The sequence below is a fragment of the Triticum dicoccoides genome, chromosome 2A, assembly GCF_002162155.2.
Source record: "Triticum dicoccoides isolate Atlit2015 ecotype Zavitan chromosome 2A, WEW_v2.0, whole genome shotgun sequence".
Taxonomy (NCBI): Eukaryota; Viridiplantae; Streptophyta; class Magnoliopsida; order Poales; family Poaceae; genus Triticum; species Triticum dicoccoides.
This window is the reverse complement of record NC_041382.1, coordinates 767725422-767744821: the sequence shown is the minus strand read 5'-3', so window position 1 is coordinate 767744821 and position 19400 is coordinate 767725422. Positions and strand designations below refer to the sequence as shown.

Sequence of the window (19400 nt, the reverse complement as noted above, 5' to 3'; positions counted from 1 at the left end):
GTGCCGCGGCAAAAAAAAAATCTGGACCAAAGTTTGAAGGATGCATAGGAGCACATCGGCAGCAATGTTCATCTCAGGAATCTACATTCTGAGCTGGGAGTTATTTCAGACTCAAGAGTGATCAAGGTATTAATTGTACTTGTGGAAATTGGCAAATATGCAATAGCAGTGCAGCACAGCTCAGAGGGTGCTTGGATACGTTTTAGTCCCATGATTAAAAGTAGTGGGGCTAAAACTTGCTAAGCTCACCCATGCTTGGATCCAAATACTAAAGAGACTAAAATCAAGTTATTGAGCATTTATTATCCTCCAAACCCTTCAATCCAGAACTCGCATGTATTAAAGGAGAGACATTAAATGAGGAGAGAGGGGGCTAATACATATTTTAGTAGGTTTACTATGAGGGTGCTTGGATCCAAGGGACTTATTTTAGTCTGACTAAAAATAGTCCCTTTAAGAGGCTAAAGTTCCAAGCACCCCTGACTAAAGAGGGGCTAAAACTAGTCTTGAGACTAAAAGTTTTTAGTCAGGGGTACCCCTACTAAAATATGGATTAGTCCTCTCTCTCCTCATTTAACTCCTCTCCTTTAACACATGCGAGTTCTGGATTGGAGGGTTTGAAGGATAATAAATGCCCATTGACTTGATTTTAGTCTCTTTAGTATTTGGATCCAAGCATGGGTGAGGCTAGCAAGTTTTAGTCCCACTACTTTTAGTCATGAGACTAAAACGTATCCAAACATCCTCTATGACTAAAAAAATTTAGCCTCAAGACTAGTCCTAGCCTCTCTTTAGTCAGGGATGCTTGGAACTTTAGCCTCTAAAAAAGACTATTTTTAGTCAGACTAAAAATAGTCCCTTGGATCCAAGCACCCTCTGAGCTGTCATAACTGTTACTCTGTGTTGCAAGCTGAAACTAAGAATTTCAAGCTGCAAGGCTGTTAACTGTCTATAATTTTTCTCCTAAATGACCAATAAATAAATCAAATGCACATTCTGAAACTAAACATTCAGACGGGAGTGACAGTTCCAAACTGATCCATCAGAGTACAAGGACCTTCTCATCCCTTCCGCACCAGGTGCTCGGAGTCACCGAGCTCCACCTCCCCGGGGCTCACTCTCACTCCCTCGCCACCTTCCCCGCCGGCGAAGAGCAGCTCGATCTCTTCCAGCGTCTTGCCTTTCGTCTCCGGGACGAACCTGTGCACGAACACGACCGACAACGCCGAGATGGCCGCGAACGCCGAGAACGCGCCGGCGACGGTCATGCCGCGGGAGACGGACAGGAACGACATGGCCACGGTGCCGCTGGTCACCCGGTTCACCGCCGCGCCGAGCGCCGCGGCCTGCGACCGCAGCCGCAGCGGGAAGATCTCCGAGCTCGTCACCCAGCACACCGGCCCGATCCCCACCGAGAAGAAGGCCACGTCGCCGCACACCGCCACGACGGCGACCGCCACGCCGAGGGCCTTGGACACCGCCCCGTGCGCGAGCAGCCAGAGTGTCGATGCTAGAATGACTAGGCAGACGGTCATGCCGACCGTGCTGACATACAGCAGCGGCTTCCGGCCGACGCGGTCGATTAGCACGATGGCCAGCGCGATGAAGACCGTCTTGAAGAACCCGACGGCGACCGTGGCGAGCAGAAGCTGGCTCTCGGTGGTCACCCCGGCGTCCCGGAAGATGGTGGGGCTGTAGTACACCAGCGCGTCAATGCCGGTGATCTGCTGAAAGCACTGGATGCCCAGCCCGGTGACCAGCATCCGGCGGATCGTGGGCGAGGGCCTCGACAGCTCCCGCCACACCGTCTCGCCGGAGTTTGCCGCGCTGGCCGCGGCCGCCTCGATCTCGGCGAGCCTCTCGTCGGCCTCCTCCTCGCTGTCGGTGACCCTGAGAAGCACCTCACGCGCCTCGGCGGGCCTGCCCTGCACGACCAGCCACCTGGGCGACTCCGGGATGACGAGGAGCGCGAAGACGATGGACACGGACGGGACGATGCCGACGGCGAGCATGACGCGCCAGCCAAGGTGGTCGGGCAGGCCCGAGAAGGCGTAGTTTGAGATGTAACCGAGGAGGATGCCGAGGTTGATGAAGATCTCCGGGAAGGAGGTGAAGGAGCCCCGGGACACCGCGGGGGAGATCTCGGCGATGTACACGGGCGCGATCATGACGCCGAAGCCGATGCCGATGCCGGCCAGCAGCCTGCCGGCCATGAGCACGCGGAAGGACGGCGCGAGCGTCATGACGAGGGCCCCGGCCTGGAATACGGCGGCGGCGAGGCCGATGGTGCGCTTGCGGCCGAGGGCGTCGGCGGTACGCCCCCCGGCGAGGCTGCCGAGGAGGGAGACGAAGCTGAGGCAGCCGACGAGCACCTCCTGCTGCACCTCGGTGATGCCGAGGTCCCTCTGGATGAACAAAATGCACCCACTCATTACTCCCACATCTGACAGAGACCAAGAAGAAGAAGCAGACAGTTCTAATCAAGTCAACGAAGCAATTAACTCGCAGCAAGTCAACGCGATTCATTCGCCAAGAAGTGATCAGGATCGCCAAGAAACTCATGTGGAACGACAATGGAATCTGCGTCGCCGGTGCGACCGAGGAGACGGCTAGCTAGCTGCCGGAGATGTGGATCGGTTTCGGCGGAGGCGAGGTGGCGTACCGTAGCCGAGGAGCACGGAGTTGAGGGAGGCGAAGACGGAGCAGGCGAAGACGTATCTCGTGCTGCTCCGGCGCCGCCCGGCACGGACGCCTTCCTCCTCGTGCTCCGGCGGGGGGCCGAGCGCGACGTCGTCCATGCGCAGGTACTTGTTCTGCCGGCCGAAGAATCCCGGCAGGCTGGGCATGCCGCCGCTGGGCGCCGCCGACTCTGCGCCCCGCAGCCCCATGCTCTGCTTTCTCCCTCCCACAACGGCAAGCCGGAGAAACCTCCAACGGCAGCGTGGTGGGGCGCTGGATCTGACGAAGGAAGAAGAAACGGAGGAGCACGAGGGCAGCCTTGTCACTTTTGTCGTATACTTTTCCCGGCACGCACGCGATTTGGTCGCCGTTCAACACGAAGGCGTCGCCTCGTCGGGACACGGGAGCAGCATTTTTCAAAGGGCACATTTTCACTTTGGCCCTTTGACTACCCTACATGATTTCAATCCTCCGCAGCTTTTATTCCAACACAGACACATTTAAGAAAATTCTTGGGCCGCAGATATCTACTCCCTTGATTTAGTTTGTCTAAAAAAAAAAAACTGTGGCTGATTTAGTACTACTTGAATTTAATGTAGGTTCGACGAGGTACAACAATTAGGTTTTGGGATATTTTAGATTTTGCCACTAAGCATTTCAGGGCTCCGGGCCAGACAAACTAGAGAAAGATAACCAGTGAACGGTTGCTAAAAAATTCCTTTAAACATTCAGTTATTTGGGGAAGTAAATAAAACTACAGAATTGGCTATGTGGTGGAAGTTTGGTAGATGCTTCTCATACAATTCTCATTTTTCATCTATATTACAGTAAATAAAACATTTCATATCTGTTCCTTGGGTCGATGCTTTCAAATATGTCTAGAATCTTTTTGATACTTCTCAAAAAGTGCAATCAACAACCATTGCTGCCAGCACAAACACTGGAATTAGACTTTTAGCAAGAACTATCACTTGAGGTTAAAAGTATCAGTATCATTGCACTAACACAATGGCTTGTATACAATACTCTCGTTATGCAATAAAGGATATGATCCGTAAACTGTTGTCCTTGATCATAGGAAGCTTTTGTAATACAATCTATATCGACAAGATGGTACTTCTCAATAACAAATGCTAAATTTTCCGGAGCATGTTTACGTACGTGTAACTTGAGAGCCTAACAAACAATCTTCTGAACCTGCAAAAAAATTAAAAATGCATTGATTTTCTTCACTCAATATAATGCACGTCCTACAGAAACTAACAGCATTGAGAATTTTGAATTGGTCATTAGAGCTTCTGTTGAAAATAAACTTTTTGGCAAAGTTCAGACTATGAAATTGACCTCTACCATTCTGTTGAAGTGCAAGTTTTTACAACAGAAAATGGGATGATTTGTCAAATTAAAAAGAAAACTTATTCACTTACCAAACCCACTGACTTCTGTGTGCAGCCATTGCCTCAAAGGTTCTGGATGGGCTACAGTTAACTAAGCAATACATCAGTTGCTTTGAACTTGAGGAGATCAAAGATGACAGCCAAATGTCAACTGCACCACTGTATTTGCGAAACATATTCAGGCTTACCTACATTTCCAAAGAAACCAACACCAGTCATGTTAGCTCCCGCTAATTTATTGAAGAAAGGCAGGTTGTGAACTTATAATACATCCATACAAACAAACAGAAAGAAAATCACATCAAACTGACCAGCAATGTCCAAAACCTTTCATAAGAATACAACTATTATTTATTCCTTATGTCATTTGTTATTCAATTGGAAATTATCTAGCTTGATACCAATAACATAGTGAAATTAACCGAGATAAGGGCACTCAGCCAATATCTCATTTTTCAAAGAACATATTACATAGTATTATTGGTTTCTACCTTTCTGATCCTACGAAAATGACGAGATAAATGTTTTGGGCACACCATATGGAAAACGAACAAAGTATTTTGCATGCTCCTTCAGACTTTAGGCCAAAAAAAGGTGGCTATAAGGATCTAATAACAAAACATGGAGAATGTGATCCAAGGCTCCTGTAAAGAAGCTTACAAGTTCCCATGCTTCAATATTTCCTCGCTGATTCTCATGAAGAAGTTTGCTGTTCATACAAAAATAAATACTATTTAGATTCCTGAACAACAGAGCCCAAATCTACCACATAAATATGGTAAACACATATATATGTAATCTAAACAATCATAAGACAAATGTGAGAAACTGATGCGCTGTAGCAACAAAATGAGAAGTCAACTAACCATATGCCATGATGAACATCACGATGATTCGGATGGCCTGATACTCCATAGGAATCGAACGTCACAATCTAAAACAACATGACATACTGCAGTAGTAAGTAGGTAAACTTGAAGAAGGGCGGAAAATGCAAATCAGTTTGAGAGGTCCAAAGAAATAGATAAGAGCATTTGAACCGCACAATCACATGATGTACACTACTTAGTAACCGTATGCAGTGGACTTGCGTTGAAATTTGGAACTGGGTATAGCTAATATAGTGTCAGATAATTTTGGTTTCTATCCAGAATAATTATAACTAGTGAAAGATTGTCCCCCGCAAAAAAAAAAACTAGTGAAAGATTGTGAAAAAAAAATCCTTTAAACATTCAGTTACTCAGGGAAGTAAATAAACTAGAGAAGTAGTGATGTGGTGGTAGTCTGGTACATACTCCCTCCGTCCGGAAATACTTGTCACCAAAATCAATAAAAGGGGATGTATCTAGATGTATTTTAGTTCTAGATACATCCCTTTTTGTCTATTTTGATGACAAGTATTTCCGGACGGAGGGAGTACTTCTCAAGCATTTCTTATTTTACATCTAGTTCAGATCAACACATTCTATATATGTTTAGAACTGACAAAATCAATGTAAGACATAAAACTGCAACTGAGTACTACATCTGGTAAAATTAGTACATTATGGTCAGGGGTTCATGTGAGGACTGAGATGAAGTCATTACTGTGTCGATATCCCACAGCTGAATCTGCTCCATGGTAAGTTCAGCTAATAGTCCATGATCCCATTTCTGATGAAACCCATCCTACAACATACATTGAGTATGCTCAACTGTCAATGTGTGTTTGGAATAGTATCTGGAGCATGAAAAATGAGTGCAAACTAAATAACCTGCAACTTTTGATGGTCCAATACTGAAACTTGCTCAGCTGGAATCTGCAATTATGGGAGCCATGTCATACAGTTACTCCCCAGAGGGCACAATGGAGAAGTGGAAGACCCGACTACCTTAAGAGTTGCACATGCATCATACAGTTCTTCTTTACGAGTATCTCCGAGACCATCAGCATTACCTGTAAAAGTGTTAGTAACCACTCGGAAAGATTAGCTAAGCACAGCACTAATATGCAAACAAGTAGACCATTGTCCATGCATAACAGATGCTGTTATTTTGAAATTGGACTCTGCTACATGTTATGCGGGTGATGCTGAAATATTCCTTTTCTAAGTGTTGCCGCATACATAGAATGGACCAGTGGTTTCCTATACATGCTCTTGGATGGAAAATGGATGGTGTGTCCGAACATCTGGCAATAATCCAGTAATGTTCAAGTATATTTTCATATAAAATAGTCCTGTATGCATATGATGTATTTTGGCCAAACAAATTGGTGGACAGATGACTGCTCCTGGGCATACATAAAGATACACAAAACATAGACATACTTAACAACAGGGTCGCAATCTTACCCAGAGACATGCACAAAACATGAATGCTGTGGCCTTTTGACTTGAGGAAAAGAATAGTTGGAGTGAAAAACCTGCATTAGATACACGTGGACATCAAGAATAAATCAACCAAAGCACCAAACTAGAATAAGGGAAAACAAATAATATCCACACTGAAGCTCAGGCAGGACATGGATTGGACAGCCGCCAAGTCAAGCCATTGGTCATTATCATTTCCACAAGCTACTGGATTCCAGTCAATTAATATCCGCTGTCATACGTGATCTACACAGCTGCCATGAAAGTTTGCCGTGACATGAATTTCATCGAGCACCTGGTACAAGAGCAGCGGAGGTGTAACATACATGGACTCGTCATCGGGGTGGGCGAGCACCAGGAGCACGTTCCTGCTCCTCCTGTCGCCGAGAGGGGGCAAGAAGCGAGGGCTTGGAGGCAGGGAGTAGGGCGCCGGAGAGGAGAGGATCCGCCCGAGGGAAACCGCCCACAGGAGGACGGCTCCAGCCACCGAGAGCATCCAGATCCATGCCATGGATCCCCACTGAGTCCGGCTGCCGGATTTACCTTGCTGCAGGAGCTCCAACGACCTCTTGGTGCAGAAAATGTACAAGGAGTGGCCAGCGCTTTAACATGGCTAACTGATAAAATGCTCCATGTTTTGTCTACTGCAGCCAAAATGCCCCATTTTTCTCTGCAATTGATCAAATGCACCATCTTAGTTTTGCAGATTGATAAAATGCCACAGATTACAGTTGATCATATTTCTTTGCTAGATGACAGAAATGACAGGGACGAAGAGACCAAAATAACCCTAACCTAAATAACAAGAGAATTTCAGCACGTCATCTTGTCGGTAGCCAAAAACTTTTAACTATCCAGAAAGAACTGAAAAGGATATAAAAAGAAGTATTCCACCATAAAAAGCGATGGGATACTCATACTATTGATCTAGACCGCACAAAAATATTAACCTATTTTCATCAAATAACTGAATCCACAGCTCACAGATTGTTATATGGGTGCAACAACACAATCTGTTATTTAAATATATGTGTTCTTCTTCCTGTATTCTCTTTCTTCTTCAAGGATTGGAAACAGGATTAGAGCCTGCTGGCTGAGCCTGTTTACAGTCCGGTTATTGAATTGGCACTCAAGAGAGAAGTACTGTATGTAGAGAATGTTGTACCAAACTGGAAAATCCTCGCCCATCTCCTGTGATTGTGATGGTAAACCCATCATCATCCCAGATCCATTCCCCGTGCTACAGCTCATACTACCAAATGGATCGCGGCACACATCACACCCTGAAACCGTCCAAACAGGGGAACTAATCGGAGGCATGGGGCATAGCATTCGATAGAGAGTCTCACCTGAGAGGATCCTCCCTCCCTAGACTGGGGGCCGCCGCCGCTGCTGGCCTTCTCCTTGGCCGACGGGGGCGAGCTGGGGTCGAGGAGAAGGCAGGGCGGGACGGGGACGCGCGGAAGAGAGGTTGGCACGGGGCAGAGGACGGCCGGCGGGCAGAGCTCCGGCGGCGGCGTGCGCGCGTGGCGAGCAGAACAGAGGAGACCGTGGGTGCGCTCTTTTGGGGGGATTTCAGGCGGGGCAATTTCGTAGTTTCCGTCACTAATTGAGGTTATTTTGTTTAGGTGTATCACTAACTGAGGCATCTGCGGATCGCCTCTGGCTGGCGTGTGGGCCAGCGGACGCGGTTATTTTTTTGTTAAGAGCCGGTGGGCATGTTTCTCTGTTGCGTGGGGCCGGCTGGTGGTGTGATGGTCTCCGTTCACGTGATATTTTGGCTGCTTTCCTTCCTGGGCATTCTCCGTGCCGGGCCGGGCCTGTCAAAGCCCCCGACTTGCAAAGTCTAGGCCTGAGCCTGGCCCGGCCAAAAAAACCATATATAAGCCTGAGCCCGGCCTGAAGGGACAAAATGAACCAATTTCGGGCTAGGCCAGGCCGGGCCTCCATGTAAACTGCCTGATTTCCTAGGCCTGAGCCTGGCTCGACATACGCAACGTGCTGCATTTTCAGGCCTGAAGATAAAGCCTGACCCGGCCCGGCCAGGGTTTTTTGGGCTGGGTCGTCGAGACGGACTGCCCATGCCCAGGTTTACACACAGATACAAATAACAAAGTGAACAACATACCGCCTCTGCCTCCGCCTGCCGACGCCGACATTCGTCCTCAATATGCAAGTAGCCTCTCTCTCTCTCTCTCTCTCTCTCTCCCCGATGTGGGGTTAGGCGCAGGGCGGAACTCCCGGTAGGGCAAGGCAGCGCGCCCGCGCCTACCTTGATTTTGTGCAAAAACAGATTTGTACATGTACGCATACGGTTTCTTTTTTGAGAAAAATGTACGCATACGTTGGCTGGTTATACGTGCGTGGAGTCATGATCGCTCGAATAACGGGGGAAACGAGAGGGCCTAGTTGCTGGTGCAGCTTTGGGCCACATTTATTTGGGCCCATGAGTTCCTGCTGGGCCGAACAGCCAAATTACCAAAGCGAACAAGTCAAGGTACCCAGCAATCCTCAAAAAAAAAAAAAGTCAAGGTACCCAGCAGATTACCTTACCATTAGAAGATGTTAGAAAAGCACCGCAAGATGAGCACTATCCCGGTTTGTTCCCTGTGTGGCGCCAAGGATTCATGGAAGCGTTCCCTCATTGAGTGTTTGATGACCCGATGTGTCTGGGGTTGGTTGATGGAGACTTATTGGAGCATATGATGGCTATGAACGAATCAGACTATAAATCATGGCTATTCTCAATGTTTGAGTCCATATCACTTGAGCAACTTACCCGTTTGGTGGTCACGCTGTAGGCGATCTGGACGGCGAGGAGGAGGCGATTCATGAGAGAATTTTTCAAACTCCTTTTGCTACACATGAATTTGTGACTCGGTACATCTTGGAATTTGATGAGCTAAAAAAATGCATGTAAAACCTATATCGCGTGCAACACTAGTGGAGAACACTTCGGCCTGAAAATTTCCACCTGATGGGTCCGCCAAAATTAATGTGGATGGTGGCATCTCCAGGTCAGGCTTATATGGTATAGCTGCTGCGGTCTGTAGGGATGACCAGGGATTATATTTGTGTGCTTTAGCTGTTGTCTTACCGGAGAGTTACTAGTCTTGCAACCCTGGAAGTTATTGCTTGTGGCGAAGGTATTGCGTTTGCTATGGACATGAGTCTCCAGAGGGTGCATATTGCGACAGATTGTCTAAACGTGGTAAATGACATCGCCACTTTTCAAGGTGGTAAATATGAGGTGGTTATCAAGGATATTAATACTTCTAAATCTTCTTTCACCTTATGCATTTTGTCCATGACAAAAGAGGCTCAAATTATGAAGCCCACAATCTAGCTAGGTTTGCAACTACTTTAGATGACGGGGCACACATGGCTTGGTCTGCCCCATGACACTCTTTGTATTTCGATGATTATTAATCAATAAACCTAGTGGATTGTGCTAAAAAATCAACCGATTACCCCTAAAATACCTACCCAATCGATTGTGTGCAAATGTAAGTGCATCTAGTGCCCCTTAGTGATTTTGGTGTATTGAAGGTTAAGGGACTAATGCGTTTGTGAGTGTACACAGGTCTATAAGTCTATGAGGAGTTTGATATTTACAGAGAAAGTCGACCCCTAAAAATGAAGTTCTTCGACTGAAGACTTTGGATTTCTGAAGACTTTCTGAAGACTTTGAAAGTGAAGAAATTGGTGTGACCTTGAAGACTTGGTATTCATTCGAGAAACATGAAGCGTGAAGATTTTTGTTTTCGTAGTTTCATTTTCTCTTTCTTGAGTCATAGGAAACACCATACTGTTAAAGGGGGTCGAGGAAATACTAAGGAAAAATTTCCATGTGATGCTCAACTCAAAATCCTACACCTACCAATCCCTTCGAGTGAAGCCATTGGAAATCTCGTACAGTTCAGTCATATTCTTCAGCGACAGAGACGAAGTTCTTCTGGTCTCTGAGGAATTTGTTCTGACCGAGGAGTTAGGAATTCTCCAGTGCGGATTGACTACACAGTGAGGAACATGATAGCCCTGAGGATTTTGCTACTCAAAATTCCGACCGTTGTTGTGCTATGCGCCAGCTGTCCCAAAATATCTATCCACCTAACGGTCATATCATTGAAGGGCATTTATGTCTTATCATGCCGGGCTTCTCCCTAGGCTATAAATAGCCGCCCCCTACAACCACTAGTTGGTTGGCTGCTCCGAGAGAAACCGACACTTATCATTTGAGAGCAACCCATCCTCCGAGGACTTCGAGCGAAAATCATCAAGTGAGGAAAAACCCAAAACCCAAACGCCTACAAACCCCAAGTGATTGAGCATCACTAAAGAGATTGATCCTGCATGGATCCGACGCTTGTTACCTTTGAAGACTGTGCTTCTTCCAGACGGTTAGGCGTCATGGTCTAGAGCATCCAAGAGAAATTGTGGATCGCCGAGTGACCAAGTTTGTGAAGGTTCGGAAGTCACCTGAAGACTTACCACGAGTGAGGCATCTGCGGCATCACTAACTGAGGCATCTGCGGATCGCCTCTGGCTGGCGTGTGGGCCAGCGGACGCGGTTATTTTTTTGTTAAGAGCCGGTGGGCATGTGATATTGGCGAGGGTCTCGATCTTTCGATGAGATGATAACTATCGATTTGGTGAAGACGACTTTGACGATATGACTACGAACGTGCGAGGACGTCGCGCCTTAGCAATCGCTAAACCAACTCCGAGAGGTTATTGACCACGCCGGAGCACGATCAACCTGACCACGAGGGTCTGTTTCCTGCAAGCAAACGAAGAACAAGCAAGAAACTGAGATTGCAATCTGGATATTGTGAATATAAGATGAAAGCTTTATTGATCAAGGTGGGGTTCCGGGACACCTTTGTCTCTATCAAGTGGTATCAGTTTTCAGGTTGCTCGGTGAGAATTTCCAGTTTTCCTAGATTAGATTTATTTTCTTACCTATTGTCCAAGAAAAATCCACAAAAAAGAGTTAGATCTATTCATCCTTTGTCCAAGCCAGTCTGAGCCTTTGCAATTTTCTTTTCATTGCTTGCATAGTTGAATTATCGGTTGCATCGTCGTGTCGAGTTGCTGGTCTTAGTGTCTAGGTCGTTTAGAGTTTCAAGTTCTGTTCACATTAGTCACATCGCCGCTGCATCGTTATCCCTTCCGCTGTCCACCACCCATCCATCAATTTCCTCCACGTGCTACCCACCGTTCATTGTCATAATCGTAGGTGAGATCGTTCCCATCTTCGCTTGATCCAATCTACATCTTATCTAGTTTGTTTTGGAAAGAGGAAGAGAGAAAAAAAACGAGAGAAAAAAAGTAAAAAAAAGTCAGAGAAAAAAAAGAAAGGAAAAGAAAAAAAAGTGTGAGAAAAAAAGAGAGGAGAAAAAAAAACAAAATTCGGATCTATCTAGACTCAATCTCGTAGTTGAATTCGGATTGGAATTTGTTTTGTGCACTGTTCAATAAAACAGGCATAACTTCCTCATATGAAGTCTGTTTTGGCTCCGCGAGTACTCTGATACCACTTGATATTGGCGAGGGTCCCGATCTTTCGATGAGATGATAACTATCGATTTGGTGGAGACGACTTTGACGATCCGACTACAAACGTGCACGACGTTGCGCCTTAGCAATAGCTAAACCAATCTCCTGAGGTTACTGACGATGCTGGAAGCACGGTCAGCCTGACCACGAAGGTCTATTCCTGCAAGCAATCGAAGAACGAGCAAGAATATGATAAAGCAATCTGAATATTGCAAATATATATGAAGTATTGATAATGGTGGGGATCCGGAAGCGGTCTTGGTCTGGTCGTTGGACACAAACGAAGTACACGAAGTTGCAATGGTTAACTTTTAACTAAACAAATCCCAAACAAAAAGCTACTAGATGGATCTACTTATATAGGAGCAAGGGGTGGCGGCCAAGGAGGTGGGAGGACGTCCCAAGGCAGCGTAAAACTAACCCTAGGTCGTACAAGGCTCATGGGCCCAAGTGGAGATGATGCAACACCTTTGGGCTTGTAGTTTGACTCGGATTCTGCTGCAACGTCAGATTGTTTCGTCCGTAACTCAACGCTCCGGACGAATTTGAAGGTGAATCCAATTGGGATGGAAAGAGCACGAAATCTAGTTTCCAACAAAAAATGAATCACCCAATTCGGAGTCCGTATGAAAAAGTTGTTGGCGTTTTGAGTCAGGTATGTTTGTGCAGTCCGAATCTGAATCCAGAACGTGAGAGACTTGGACTCTATCTTCTCTTGGCCCAAAAGTCACGTGAGAGGACTTTTTGAACACAACCTAAACATCTCCTTTTCCTTTATCTTCATATGTGGATTGTACAAATGTCCCATACACCTGCAATTAGACAAAACACAAAAGTGTGTGAAGTATTTTTGTTCTGGATAACATAAATAGACTATTGAATAGTTTGCATTAGAAATCACCTGACAAATATGCATGTATGCAATATTTTTGGTCGTATCCAAGGTAGTCATGTCCTCATCAGCATGTTTCTCTGTTGCGTGGGGCCGGCTGGTGGTGTGATGGTCTCCGTTCACGTGATATTTTGGCTGCTTTCCTTCCTGGGCATTCTCCGCGCCGGGCCGGGCCTGTCAAAGCCCGACTTGCAAAGTCTAGGCCTGAGCCTCGCCCGGCCAAAAAAACCATATATAAGCCTGAGCCCGGCCTGAAGGGACAAAATGAACCAATTTCGGGCTGGGCCAGGCCGGGCCTCCATGTAAACTGCCTGATTTCCTAGGCCTGAGCCTGGCTCGACATACGCAACGTGCTGCATTTTCAGGCCTGAAGATAAAGCCTGACCCGGCCCGGCCAGGGTTTTTTGGGCTGGGTCGTCGAGCCGGGCTGCCCATGCCCAGGTTTACACACAGGTACAAATAACAAGTGAACAACATACCGCCTCTGCCTCCGCCTGCCGAGGCCGACATTCGTCCTCAATATGCAAGTAGCCTCTCTCTCTCTCTCCCCCGATGTGGGGTTAGGCGCAGGGCGGAACTCCCGGTAGGGCAAGGCAGCGCGCCCGCGCCTACCTTGATTTTGTGCAAAAACAGTTTTGTACATGTACGCATACGTTGGCTGGTTGTACGTGCGTGGAGTCACGATCGCTCGAATAACGGGGGAAACGAGAGGGCCTAGTTGCTGGTGCAGCTTTGGGCCACATTTATTTGGGCCCATGAGTTCTTGCTGGGCTGAACAGCCAAATTACCAAAGCGAAGAAGTCAAGCTACCCAGCAGATTACCTTACCATTAGAAGATGTTAGAAAAGCGCTTCGGCCTATGTCTTTATCAATCATACTGATCCTCCCACGCTAGAGGCAATGGCGGTCAGAGAGGGTTTGGCCCTAGCCCAAGATTTGAATTTGCACCAGATACATATAGCATCCGATTGTGAAGCGGTGGTGAAGGAAATTCAGGGTCGGAGTGGATCAGCATATGGAGCAATCATCCAAGAGATCAAGTTGTCATCTACTTCTTTTATTTCTTGTAATATAGTACATGAGTTTAGGAGCTCTAATGTAGAAGCTTACAATCTAGCGAAGCATGCGTTAAAGTTAGGCGCTGGTCGCCATGTATGGTTAGGCCAGGCAGGAAATCTTGCTTTCGTCCCTGTAAACATTGTGACGGGTTAAATAAAAAGCTTCGCGAGATTGCCTAAAAAAAAGAAGATGTTAGAAAAGCACCGCAAGATGAGCACCATCCCGGTTTGTTCCCTGTGTGGCGCCAAGGATTCATGGAAGCATTCCCTCATTGAGTGTTTGATGAGCCGATGTGTCTAGGGTTGGTTGATGGGGACTTATTGGAGCATATGATGGCCACTAGTGCAGAACCGGGCAATAGCACCGGTTCGTAAGGCCCTTTAGTGCCGGTTCCATAACCAGCACTAAAGTGTGGGCACTAAAGCCCCCCCTCCCCCCTTTAGTATCGGTTCAGCATGAACCGGTGCTAAAGGGCAAACACGTGGCACGAGCCAGCTCCGTGGGCGCGTAGGACATTAGTACCGGTTGGTAACACCAACCGGTACTAAATGTTTTGGTGTGTTTTAGTTTTTTTACTTTAATTATGTGTTTTCAATTTAATTTAGTGATTGTTTTACATTATAATGAGTTGTTAAATCATTAGGTGATTAGTTTGACTGGATGCGTGTGGATCCTAGCTAAGTCATCAAGTATATGTCATATCCATATTATATATACTTGATCACCTACTTAAGTGATCGAGGTAATATGGATATGGCATATATATACTTGATCACTTAGCTAGAATCCATCCAGTTGAAACTATTATGCAATTTCTTTCATAAATGATATAATAACTCATCATCATCATCATCATATTAATTAATATAAAAACTCTTGCATCATATATATCATCACCAACGGTTTTCATAGTAAAGATATCATCGAGTTCAACACTAGTAGAAAAAGGGTCAAACGTGAAGCACATTAGTGCCGGTTTGTATTTGAGCCGGCACTAATGTATACATTAGTGCCGGTTCCAACGGATAGCCGGGCCGCTTCCATTAGTACCGGTTCGTGGCGAACCTTTAGCACCCGTTCGTGCCACGAACCGGTACTAATGAGAGTGGTGGCAGGATGTTGTCAGAATGGGGCCCCTCCAGCCCCTTTAGTACCGGTTCTTGGCACAAAGCGGTACTAAAGGTCGTCCTACATAAACCCTTCGTCCACCCGAGCTCGCTCTGTTCTTCCCCTTTCCCCTCTCCTCTCTGTTCTTCCCCTCTTCCTCTCGAGCTCATCACATATTTTGCCCAAAATTTGTCAAGATTTGAAGGCCCCCATCCATTCAAATGATCACAAAGGTTAGCAACTTTGTCCTTTCATCTCTCATTGCTAGATTAGCTCTTGCAATGCTTTATATAGTGATTAATTTGTGAGTTTAGTAATTTGGGAGGATATATATATGTGCTAGTATTTGATTTATATGCAATTTGAGGTCAAAAATAACACTTAGTTTGCATATGTAGGTGTGGTTTAGTTAGTGCCTTCTAAATCTCCATAGTAGCCACCGTCGATCGCCCGCACCGTCCCGTCGCCGGCACCACCTTGTGGTGAGCCTCTTGTTCATGAAATTTTATATAAAAATTGATGTTTGTGTGATTTGGATATATAGTTACTCGTATAATTAGCTTACCCGTACGTTGTTTGTTATACATATAGTGCCATGGTTTTGATATCCGTCCCCGTCGGCCCTAGTCCTTGTTATGATTCGGATGTGGTATGTATATTCTCTTTTAAAACTAGTTGCATTTCGTGTTTATGACAAATTATGCCCATGAAGTTGACATAGGAATTTTTTTAGGAGGTATGTGAACCGGAAATTCCAACCGACCCTATTGCTGAGAGGTTAAATTTAGTTGAAAGAGAAAATGAGTACTTGAAAGAAAAATTGAAAAGAATTGAGGGGGAGAAGATGGAATTGGAGTTGCATGTTGCCGATGTCGTCGATGATCACAAGATGAAGATGGAGAAAATGCGCTTGAAGATTAGAAAGATTAGAAAATATGCCATCGATAGTGAGGCTTGGTATCATTATGCTGTTGGATCCATTGTTACCTTAGTTGCGATCTTGATCGTATTTGTTGTTACCTGGTTACATTGTTACCTCTTGGACCTGCCCTATTGGAAAGACCTCGAGGTCTGCTCCGCAATCGACGTGATGCACGTGACAAAGAATCTTTGTGTGATCCTGCTTGGCTTCTTGGGCGTGTATGGAAAGACAAAAGATACACCTGAGGCACGGGAGGACCAGTAACATATGCACGGAAAAGACGGCATACATCAGGGTCATGCAAGCTACACTCTTACCAAAGAAGAGAAGGAAATCTTCTTTGAATGCCTGCTCAGTATTAAGGTACCGTCTGGCTTCTCGTCGAATATAAAGGGAATAATAAACATGGCAGAGAAAAAGTTCCAGAACCTAAAGTCTCATGACTGCCACGTGATTATGACGCAACTGCTTCCGGTTGCATTGAGGGGGCTTCTACCGGAAAACGTTCGATTAGCCATTGTGAAGCTATGTGCATTTCTCAATGCAATCTTTCAGAAGGTAATCGATCCAGAAATCATACCAAGGTTACAGAATGATTTGGTGCAATGTCTTGTCAGTTTCGAGTTGGTGTTCCCACCATCCTTCTTCAACATCTTGGCGCACGTCCTAGTTCACCTATGCGAAGAGATTAACATTTTGGGTCCTGTATTTCTACACAATATGTTCCCCTTTGAGAGGTTCATGGGAGTCTTAAAGAAATATGTTCATAACCGTGCTAGGCCAGAAGGAAGCATCTCCAAGGGCCGTCAAAATGAGGAGGTCATTGAGTTTTGTATTGACTTTATTCCTGACCTTAAGCCGATAGGTGTTCCTGAATCGCGGCATAAGGGCAGACTGGATGGAAAAGGCACGCTAGGAGGGGAACAAATAATATGTATGGACGGACATTCTCTCACTGAAGCACACTACACAGTTCTACCGAATTCCGCCTTGGTGGCTCCGTATATGGATGAACACAAGAATTTGCTACGCTCCAAACACCCGGAGCGGTCTGATGACTGGATTACACGTGAACAAACCAGGAGTTTCCCCAGCTGGTTGCAAGCACGTACCATGCATGACACCTCTATTGAAGATGACCTGTACTTGCTGTCCCAGTTACCATCTTCGAATATAATGACTTTCAAAGGGTACGAGATAAATGGTAATACATTTTACACGATCGCCCAAGATAAGAAGAGCACCAACCAAAACAGTGGTGTCCGCTTTGATGCAGAAACCAAGACGGGAAAGGAAACATATTATGGTTATATACAGGACATATGGGAACTTGACTATCTACGTGGTTTGAAGGTCCCTTTGTTTCGGTGCAAATGGGTCAATATGACACGAGGCGGGGTAACGGAAGACCTGCAGTACGGAATGACAACAGTGGATCTCAACAATCTTGCGTATGTAGACGAACCATTCATCCTAGCCAATGATGTGGCACAGGTTTTCTATGTGAAGGACATGTCTACCAAGCCAAGAAAAAGAAAAGATAAGGAAGCTAATGCATCGTACGATGAGCCAAAGCGGCACATAGTTCTTTCTGGGAAGAGAAACATCGTGGGAGTGGATGACAAGACAGACAAGTCAGAAGATTATGAAAAGTTTGATGAAATTGCTCCATTCACAGTGAATATTGACCCGAGCATCCCGTTAAATGATGAAGATTTTCCATGGCTACGACGCAAAGGGACACACGCGAAGAAAAAGTTTCACACCCAAAGATCTGGGATGTGATCGGCTTAACTATCATCACTTTCTTCTGTGTTTCACACCCAGGAGGGAATCTCTGTAATAGTTAGGGTAGCTAGTTATGTGTTTTGGCATTTGAAACGCGAAGAAATTTTATGTGCAAGCAAATTCTTTCATGCATTTACTGATTTTTTTCACCTAAATGACCCTGAAATTGAAAAGCATTTCAAATGAACTCAGAAAAGGATGAAAGTTGGCATGGTATCATAATTTCACCCACATAGCATGTGCAAAAAAGTAGAGAGGTTTACCGCAAAAACTGGATGCACTTCGTGTACAAAATGGACAATCTGTTTCGAAGTATCAGGGTTCGGACGAAAACTCATCCGTTACAAGGCATTTCATTTTTAAAATAACTTAAGCATTACCAAATTGAATATAATGATAAAACACACTAATATTAAACATAAGAAAAAAGAATCACTGGAAAATGTATTTTTAAAGTTAAGTTATTCACAAACTAGTGATTCACACAAATTTCAAATAATTCAAAATTTAAACTATTCAAATTTAAAAACTACCGGCACTAACTGAAAGTTTCTAAAAACTATCAAAAATATTCACAAAGAAACTCTAAATACAGCAAAAAAACAACTAAAAATAAATAAAACAAAATAAATAAAGCAGAAAAGAAAAAACTAAATGAAAAAAGCCCACCTACCGGGCCACAGCGGCCTGCATACGACTAGAAACCCAACCTGTTGTTGGGCCAGGATGCAGGCCCGCAAGCCCAATAGGCCCCACAGGGCAGAGTAGCAGAGGTAGGCCCAGAAGGCCTGCTTTAGAGAGGAGCTCGAGATAGCAGCGGCGGCGAGGCTTATAAGCAGGTGTGAGCGCCCTTCGGCTAGCGAGGTGGGACTAAACTTCTGCGCCCCTCGCCTGGCAGCGCACACCCTTTAGTACCGGGTCGTGGCACCAACCGGTACTAAAGGGAGGGCCTTTAGTACCGGTTGGAGCCACCACCCGGTACTAAAGGGGGTCGCTTCCCGCCGCTTGGGCTAGCCAAAACAGACCTTTAGTACCGGTTGGTGGCTCCAACCGGTACTAAAGGTGCCTTCTATATATACAACACTTCGAAAAATTTCATTCTCCCCCTCTGTTTCTTCCCGATGGATCGATGCCGCCCCCGTCCTACGCCGCCCCCGTCGCGCGCCGTTGCCGTCGCCGCCCCCATCCTCGTCGCCGCCCTCATCCCATCGCCGCCCCTGTCCCCATCGTCGCCCCCGTCGCCGTTGCCGCCCTCGTCTCCGTCGCCGCCCCGGGCCCGTCCCCATCCCCGTCGCGCCGTCCCCGCGTCGCCGCCCCGTCACGCCCCGGGCCGTCGCCTCGCCGTCGCCGTCGCCCCGCTGTGAGCTCTCCCCCTCTAACCCCTCTCCGATCCCTCGCCCCCGGTGGCCGCCGCCCCTCCCCGAGCCCATACACACACACAAGCATGAACACACACACGCACATTTCCTTAATTTAGTTAATTAGTATATACGTATTTTGTATGTTTAATTAGTTTAGATTTTTCAGATTATTATTTTTTCACTAGTATATATGTATGAATGCATGTTAGATGGATATAATTAGTGTTTAATTAGTATGGATTTTTCTTATGTAATGTTGTTTTTCTGTTTTTAATGGATGTATAG

The 19400-nt window shown here is 46.0% G+C and overlaps 2 protein-coding genes across 2 annotated transcripts; both read right to left on the bottom strand.

The window, feature by feature from the left end:
* Positions 1 to 882: 882 nt before the first annotated feature.
* Positions 883 to 3327, bottom strand: LOC119357127 (probable polyol transporter 4). The gene is made up of 2 exons (XM_037624115.1): positions 2663 to 3327; positions 883 to 2443 (listed from the first exon to the last, which is right to left on the bottom strand). Exons 1-2 carry the CDS (start codon positions 2886 to 2888, stop codon positions 1062 to 1064), a joined length of 1608 nt encoding a protein of 535 aa, XP_037480012.1. The 5' UTR covers positions 2889 to 3327; the 3' UTR covers positions 883 to 1061.
* Positions 3328 to 3629: 302 nt separating this feature from the next.
* On the bottom strand, positions 3630 to 8000 carry LOC119357128 (probable N-acetylglucosaminyl-phosphatidylinositol de-N-acetylase). Its single transcript, XM_037624116.1, has 10 exons — positions 7777 to 8000; positions 6754 to 7097; positions 6410 to 6480; positions 5948 to 6012; positions 5831 to 5875; positions 5664 to 5744; positions 4943 to 5010; positions 4737 to 4785; positions 4107 to 4264; positions 3630 to 3876 (listed from the first exon to the last, which is right to left on the bottom strand). The coding sequence occupies exons 2-10, from the start codon at positions 6936 to 6938 to the stop codon at positions 3813 to 3815; spliced, it is 786 nt and encodes a 261-aa protein (XP_037480013.1). The 5' UTR covers positions 6939 to 7097; positions 7777 to 8000; the 3' UTR covers positions 3630 to 3812.
* Positions 8001 to 19400: the final 11400 nt, after the last annotated feature.

What these genes read in the sequence shown, in the direction of transcription:
- LOC119357127 (XM_037624115.1), bottom strand. Translation starts at nt 2,888, where the DNA reads ATGGGGCTGCGGGGCGCAGAGTCGGCGGCGCCCAGCGGCGGCATGCCC. An exon ending in CTCCGTGCTCCTCGGCTACG is followed by an intron (nt 2,444 to 2,662) that starts GTACGCCACCTC and finishes GGTCTCTGTCAG; the next exon opens with ATGTGGGAGTAATGAGTGGG.
- LOC119357128 (XM_037624116.1), bottom strand. Translation starts at nt 6,938, where the DNA reads ATGGCATGGATCTGGATGCTCTCGGTGGCTGGAGCCGTCCTCCTGTGG. An exon ending in CACCCCGATGACGAGTCCAT is followed by an intron (nt 6,481 to 6,753) that starts GTATGTTACACC and finishes TATCTAATGCAG; the next exon opens with GTTTTTCACTCCAACTATTC. An exon ending in AGCTGTGGGATATCGACACA is followed by an intron (nt 5,011 to 5,663) that starts GTAATGACTTCA and finishes ATGTTGTTTTAG; the next exon opens with ATTGTGACGTTCGATTCCTA.